The following is an 8087-nucleotide window of genomic DNA, read 5'->3' as shown; positions in this document are numbered from 1 at the left end:
AGTTTTTAATGAAGATCTTCTTGTACCCTAGGGTAGAACATGTATCTCGTCAGCATCGTAACCACAGTCGCTCTACATATTGAACATAAGAAGAGTCTTGCTACCCACTAATTTTTGAGCCGCAAGCATCCCGAGGTCTGACTGAAAGTGTGATGGTCGTTAACCGCATGGAAACCCACATTTACTGCTAGATGTTGCACGATGTATATGGTCAACGCCAACGCTGTTCAGTAGTATTAGGTGGTATTCTGATGTCATCTGCTTTGTCTAGGCTTGTGAAAGGCCCATTCTTCGAGCGCTCGCAGATTCCTCGTGCACCATTAGTCCCTCACATCCTGTGGTGAGGCCACCACGCCTCCCAGTCTACTTGCTTGAGCGAAAGACTAATACGCAGGGTCTGAGAGATTGCTCGGACACGATGAATTCATCACGTCACTTGTCAAGGAAATACTCCCGGGCAGCACTCCTGCATCTGTGGGTTATAAGACTGGTTATTGGCTTCGCCACTTTCGCCATTGAACGTCAAAGCCAGAGCAGGCCCAACTGCGAGCTACCATCGATCAGAATACAGTGGCGAGAATGTTGAAACGTAAGATCACCTACGAGAGTTTTCTTGGAATACTTGAAACCTACCCAGGGCTCGTGGGAGGACACTTGGACGTGTTGGAAAGCATCAAGGTTGCAATGAACGCAGAGTTTGAGCTTAATGGGCCGCTACTAGGAGATTATGGCAGCAGGGGGCTGATACACGGGGACTTCTGGTTGGGTAAGTAGGTCATCATTGATAATCAAATGATACTAGTCTGAGAGAACTAACAGGTTTATATGCCATACATCAGAATGTTACTTCAATGTCAAATGGGGAGATCTACGTCATGGCTAAATTCCCTCGGCTCTTCGTGATCGACTGGGAGCTGACCCACCTCGGTCACCGGGCCATCGATATCGGTGCCTGCCGTCTTTCCCTGCAAACGGAAGTATTTCAAACATATACCGTTTCCGACAAGAAAGGATTCGTCGATGGCTCGGACAAGTCAGCGTTGAGCTGGATTTTCGGACCGCTATTCATGCCGACGTGCACTTGCTACCTAGGTTTGCTGGCATATTAGAGACAGATCGAAATGTTCGTTATCGGCCCATGGTCAGACTTTCAGAGTTTTGCCTCTGCATTGAGAATCAGAAGCGACTTGATCTTGACAGGTTGGGGGATGGAAAAAAGATGGCTGGAGAATGGCGTATTGGCGCTTTTGCTTGTATTTGCATTTATGTGTTTTTTTTCATATATGTGATGAATTATATACCCTTGAAGTAGTAAGCGCCAGATGGATTGCCACCAGTGGATTGTCCTTTCTAAACCATCTTGGGCACAACAATCTCCTTGATAGTCCAGACTTTGCCGTTCTGGCTGTTCGAGAGACCCGAGTAGGTGGCCTTCTGCGCGGTGGAAATGGTCTTTCCAAAGTTGGGGTCAGATCCGGCGAGGGTGATCTCAGTATCGATGTACCGCTGCTCGGCAACAGTGGGGCTGCAGCCCGCGTTGCACTCGGTGCCGGTGCCGTAGCCCCTCATGAAGGGGCCGGACTTGTGTTCAAATGTGCTGAGCTGCTTGCCAGTGTCGGCGTCGGTGACGGTCTGGCGCCAGGTGTCGTTATCCGAGAGCAGCTCGTAGACGATCTTGACCTTTTGGTCGCCAGACACAGGGCTGGCGTCGCCGTCGAGCTGGCCAAAGGAGCCGAAGAGGGAGGCACGAACACACCACTGGCCCTTGGCAGCACCACACCACGAGTTATCGGACCACGACTCAAGGGTCGCTTGCACAAGGTCGCCAGTGCCGTTGGACATGCCGGGCCAGAGGAACAGTACGCCGCTCTGGGTTGAAGGAGCCACACCGGGAATGAGCGTCGTAACAGCCTTGACGATGGTCGAGGTGGTTGGGCCGAGGGAGACTGAACCGCCCCAGTTGTCGGCGCGGGCAACGGCGACCATGGCCGCGGCGGCGGCCGTCTGGAGGAGTCCTGAGTAGTGCATGATGGATGATGGATTAACGAGAGACGTTTGAATGAGTGGAAGTTGTTCTTGCGTAGAAGTCAGGAGCGAAGTGAAGGATGCCGAGAATCAGACCCCCACAAAGTCTTGGGGCTGCCGGACATTTTATCTTCTTGGCCGACCGCCCTCGAAAGATGTTGTTGACCATCTCGGCCCCATGTAATGGCCTGTCGTCGTGGGAGAACAAGGAAGTGGCCTGCCCGGGAAAATCGCCTTGTCCACGAATGAGAGAATGTGCCGCAATGTCAAGCGCGAGTGCCGGGCATTATCCGCGCGCCCTCCGGTCCCTGCTGTGGCTGCTGTCCTGGTACTTTTGACCGTGTTCGGTGTTCGGTAGTGCCGGTGGACATTGTGAAGTGGAGAACGGGTTGTTTGAAACTAATTCCCGTTTAAAGTTAAGGACTGGAATTAAGGCCATTTTAGTGGAGAACACTCCTCGAAACATCCACCCAGATATCCACTATCGTTCTTGCAATGCTGCAGGCGGGGACAATGATGCGACTCAGCCTCAATGCTTGATGAGGAGTGCAGCATATCGTGCATATCAGCTCGAGCAACTGCCGATATATGACAGCTAGCTCCGGTACTTCTAAGTCCTAGTACAAGCCTCACAATAGGGGCCCTAACGGCTTTGCTAGCTGTAGAATATCATGTCAAAGAACTAGGACTGATGACCGCTCCCCTGAGTCAACGTTTTTAGGTAAACCGTTTCAAATGCCCTTTTCGGATTCTTGACGGACATTGGGTTCCCGTGGTGGTCCAAAAATGGGCATTGTGGCCCGGCATGGGTCGAGAATTAACCGGGGCTTCCCAGTCACTGCAAAGCGGTTCTGACCCATTGAATCATGGACGGGCAGACGGGCTGGACCGTCACCCACAACAACCCACCCGCCTCTCGGTGAGAAGCATCCAACCTAAACATTTTGGGCAATGTGTCTCCGGAATCTCCATACGGCTGAGTCTAGGCCCTGGGGCTAGCTGTTGCCGATTAGCCAGACGAATGTTTCCTCCTAAATGTACCATGTAAGCCAGGGAATCGGCTGGAAAGGGGGTCCTACGTTACGTAGTAGCAGGCGAACTCTCGGCCGAGGAGGTCGGTTGACTCAAGATACAGAGCTTCTAAAGCCTTGCTCTCATGTGCTGAAGCATCTTAGAATTATAGAAAGAACGCAAGGACTGTATAGATTGCGATATTACCACCCCCCCTCGATAGCTAGATCTTTGTCTTCATGGCTATATAAAGCACTTGAGACGCCTAACGGGAGGCGGCCATGTTGAAAATGAATCAACAGAAGTTGATTCAATGGAGTTTAAGGCAGTAAGAATTTAGCATTTTCACGACAGGGGGAAACAGAGACAAGGCAACTATCCTCAACACGTCAATTGCAGTTCAGTCAGGGGCGAATGGGCCACACTGGATGACTAATAAATAAGCAGCAAGCAAGTGGGGTCCCAGTCACCCACGCGCACACACTACTCCCAATCTGCGGCCAGATATAGTCTTGACCGGCTTCGGCCACATTATATTTTTTATTTAACTATATATTTATCTATTTATTATCTTTTTAACTTTTAGACTAACTATTAGCTTATACTTTAAGTATAAAGTTAATAATTATTTAATATATACCCTTAAATTTATTTATATATAATAAAGTTACTAACTTTCCTTATAAAGCTCCCTCTTTTACTATATTCCTTATATGTTATATAAAAGTAAATAAATCTTTAATAATAAAATAATATATTTAAAAAAGGAAGATTTAGTTTTTAAATATTTAAATTTTTACTTTCCTTATATAATATTTATTTAATATATAATAAATAAACTCTACTTAACTTTTTAAAAAGTTTTAATTTTTATAAAATTTATATAAAAGCTTTTAAATAAATTTATTATTATAATATTATTATTCTATTAATAGCTATATATTTAAAATAGAGACTATACTAACTTACTTAATAAAGGTAAATTTAAATAACTATTAAATATATTAATAGGGAAGAGTTAGTTTATTAAGTTTTACATTATAGGATTCTTCTTCTTATAAGGGTTATTTTAAAACTATTTTAATCTTACTATATAACTACTTTACTAACTATTAACCTTTAAGCTACTTATATTAATAATTCTAATATAATACTATTAAGAGTAATACCTTCTAGCTTTATTTATATAGTATAAAGCTTAACTATATATCTATAAATATACTATATTTTCTTTCCACTATTATTAATACTATATTTCTTTAAATACTAGGTCTTAAATATTTACTATTATATAAAGACACTATATATATTTTATATATATAGGGATTAAAAACGAAACCACATGGTCTTGACCACCAACAGGTCCTTGGCAGACGCGGCTGTTGGCCAAACGGCCGTATCTGGCTGTCAACATTGAAGTACCCAAGCACCTTCCGCAATCCAAGTTCTAGGGCCCTCCCTTCGCGCCATTCAAACCACTGGCAGATCATCTTATTGAAACCCCAACTCCTAATCTGGGACCTTCAAATTGGAAGTTTTGGCCCTTTGCCCATCCTGTTGCGCGTGGCATTGCTGCAGCCACTGGCAACCGACTATCCAACTTGAAAACCATGTCCAATGTCAAGGAGTCCAGCCCCGTTGAGGAGAGGATGAATGACTCCGACGACATAAATCCCGATGACACATACTTCGATTACGATGGAGATCTTGATCACGCACCGGCGACTTCCCTCGGCACATATTTAGATGGGATCAACGAAGGTCTCGAACCCTTAGAAGACTACCAGGATGGCGGATTTCATCCAGTCCATCTCGGTGACATACTAGGCGAATGCAACAAGTACCGGGTTATTCACAAGCTAGGCCATGGTGGCTTCGGAACCGTATGGCTTTGCCGAGACTCGAATAATTTAGGATACGTTGCAGTTAAGGTTATGACGGCAGATATCAAACCGGAAGCTCTTCCAGACCTTGCCTTGACTGGACTGAATCAAATCTCTCCTGGCGCTGAATGTATCGGTGTTCCCTTGGATTCTTTCTCAATTACTGGGCCGAATGGGGAGCACCAATGTATCGTACTCCCAGTACTTGGCCCCTGTGTTTCACCCAGGCTCTGGTTGGACCTGAAAGATCCTGTACCTATTCTACGGAAGATGGCCCATCAATGTGCCCTAGCTATGAAATTTCTACATGACAATAAGATTTGCCATGGAGGTAAATATTACCCTATCATTCTATGAAGTCCTCAACTAGTCAGAAACTAACAATAGTATAGACTTCCGACCATCAAACATCCTCACAAGACTAGCCAGCTTTGATCGGCTTTCTGAGGATGAATTATTATTGCTTATTGGAACACCTGAGAAGACTTATGTGTGCACAGAGTCTGGGAAGGAACTTCCAACGTCCTCGCCACGTTATCTCACAATTCCCGCCAACCTCTCCAAATTACTTGACAGGTACCTCACCGACCAGATCTGTGTTATCGACTTCGGCGAGTCTTTTCCGATATCTTCGCCTCCGGAGCATCTGGGCACCCCTGAAAATTACCTCCCGCCCGAGGTGCTTCTAGAGCAAGAGAACGCTATTTCTCCGGCCTGTGACCTCTGGGCACTCGGTTGCACGTTGTTCGAGGTCCGGCAACAGCTTGCTCTCTTCTACATGATCTTCGATAAGGACGAGCTCTTGGCAGAAATGGTTCGTTTCTTTGGGAAACCACCTAAAGAGTTGTGGGATCGGTGGGAGGCACGGGGGGACTTCTTTAATGATCAAGAGGTGTGGCTTCGACAAGGAGATCACGAGGATTGGTCACTAGAGGTGGCCTTGAGAAAGCCTATGCAGACCATCATACAGGACGGGGACCAGAAGGGAGAGGTGGAAAAATCCTTGACCACCCATACAAACGAGCAGGCCATGATGGCGGATCTTCTGCATAGGCTCTTCCGCTGGGACCCTGAGGAACGCTTGTCGATCGAGGAGGTGTTGGCACACGCGTGGTTTAAGATGTGAATTGGGGTCCCTGATTACAGTGCCCAAGTTTTCAGACACTCCTTCAAATGAACATATGCGGCCTATCGCCATCTCTTGTATAGAGCTGATCTTCGGGGTTTAGAGATTTCCATAGGAGGCAAATGGCGCTCATGTGACGTTCTGGCGCTGGACTCCATAAGTGGCACGATGCGAGGCAAAAATAGCGTTGAGAAAAACAAATGGATCCCAGCGATCAGAGATATGAAAGTGCTGCTTTGGACCCTACCTACGATGTTGCCGGTGCGAGTGGCATCTGGGCACACGCGATGAGGCTGTGGAGACTGTCGCATTTACAAGGCTAGCGTTTCTTGGTTCAAATATAGTATAAGGTCTCTTTCATAGATGAAATGTCGGAACTCGAAGACCGATTCTATGATACTGGTCAGTGACCAGGTACGAGCCGCTATCAAGACAAGTTTTATTTCCCGGGTCCTGGCCTGACCCGTGCTAAATATAAGCTAATATATCTAAGCATTAGCGTTAAAGAATATAGAATAACGATAGCGTGATAAAAATACGATAGACACACGTGGCCTTACTCAGCCTTGTGGCGCACAGACAAGGCAAAGTAGTACTGTCTGGACGGCGCCGTTGGTTAGAATCGTCCGCACAACTAGCCCAAGGGTGATGGCCTAAGTACATAGGGGCTTCGAAAGGATTAACTACACCTGAAGGCGTCAAACTCTCCGCCCAATCATTACAGTACTTTTTAGTGGATGAGCTAGTAGCAGGCGAAAGTTCGACATCTACAAACGTCCTCGGCAGGTTCACGCAGATCTTGCGGGCCGGATCACAATCTCCGTCCCTAGAAGTTTCCATGAACGAACTAGCCTTCTAGCCTTCGATTCTGTATAAGTTCATACCCAGCTTCTCAAGATGACGGGTTGCTGCCGCTCTGTAGTACATCTCTAAGTAAGCGGGCTGGGCTGGGCCTTATGTCTCGTGCTTGGACAGGTGAGAAAGTGAGGCTTCTGTCCACTATGGCTCGGGGTAGATTACCTATGTTCCTCAGCTGCTGGCGCAGACCATCATCGAGAACCCGGGCTGCTCACCGGCATGAAAGCGAAGCAAGGAGAGATTCTTGGTTGGCAAGCAGGGCCACTTCAGCATGAGCAGGCAGCACTGGATGATCCGGTATGCGCCTCGGAGTGGTCCAACAAGGCTCGCAGTCAACGGCAGTGTTGAGGGAGTTAAAATCAATGATAAATCGCTGGTCATCTAGTCATTAAATATCACTCTGACCCCACTGCCGCTCAGCTTTTCCCGGAGATCATCTTCAGCGGCCCTGATCGCCTCGTCAACGTAGTCCTCCATCTCGGCCTTGAGAACGACATCGACGCTGAGCTCGTCGAAATGGTCATCAATAAATTCGCGGATCTCTGCACGTGTCTCTTCCAAGCGGTCATCTATATACTGCTTGAGCTCCTCTACTTGCGCCTCCTTGTCCTCAGCCGTTGTCTCAGCCAGCTGGGACAGCCTCTGGTCTGCCTCTCCTATCCTCTCTTTGAGCAGGGCTTCCTTCCTCTCGGCTTCCAGGATCAGGTCTCTCAGGCGAACCGCCATCTGACCAGCTTTGTCTATTAAACCCAGTGCCTCGTAGTCGTCCGAGGGCTTCTCCTGCCCTCCAGGGCTCGTTCGTTGTCTCTTGCGGGACGCGGAGTCATCCTGTAGGCCTTGTGACGAGGAACCCAGGTCATCATACGAGGGTGGGCTTTCAGTAGGCCGATCTGCAGAGAGAATATGCGCAATGTCATCTTGCGCGACGATCTTGCCTCCCGGACTTGGGTACCAGCGATGAATATCGGCATGCTGAGGGCTCGAATGCAGTTGCCCGCTTGTGGATGCGGCTTGGCAGAGGGACAAGGCTTTTGCCTCTACTAATGCGTTGCTCGGCATGTAGATTGTCACAAACTGGGCGGAGGCAAGCCGCTGGAAGGCCGCGAGCAGTTGGGCATGCTCTTGCGCCTTGGGGATCAAGGTTCCGGTGTTTGGGACGACCCATTCCGGCGGTTCAGACAGCG

General features: G+C 47.8%; 2 protein-coding genes across 2 annotated transcripts; one reads left to right on the top strand and one right to left on the bottom strand.

The window, feature by feature from the left end:
• Positions 1-1350: 1350 nt before the first annotated feature.
• Positions 1351-2266, bottom strand: KVR01_006303 (uncharacterized protein; the record flags this gene model as incomplete). The annotated part of the gene is made up of 1 exon (XM_044789872.1): positions 1351-2266. The coding sequence occupies exon 1, from the start codon at positions 2026-2028 to the stop codon at positions 1351-1353; it is 678 nt and encodes a 225-aa protein (XP_044645106.1). The 5' UTR covers positions 2029-2266.
• Positions 2267-4646: 2380 nt separating this feature from the next.
• Positions 4647-7746, top strand: KVR01_006420 (uncharacterized protein; the record flags this gene model as incomplete). Its single annotated transcript, XM_044794164.1, has 4 exons — positions 4647-5250; positions 5312-6041; positions 6630-6690; positions 7738-7746. The coding sequence occupies 4 exons, from the start codon at positions 4647-4649 to the stop codon at positions 7744-7746; spliced, it is 1404 nt and encodes a 467-aa protein (XP_044645223.1).
• Between the last annotated feature and the right edge of the window lie 341 nt (positions 7747-8087).

Source organism: Diaporthe batatas (assembly GCF_019321695.1).
Source record: "Diaporthe batatas strain CRI 302-4 chromosome Unknown Contig00006, whole genome shotgun sequence".
Classification (NCBI taxonomy): Eukaryota; Fungi; Ascomycota; class Sordariomycetes; order Diaporthales; family Diaporthaceae; genus Diaporthe; species Diaporthe batatas.
This window is presented reverse-complemented; position numbering and strand designations above follow the sequence as displayed.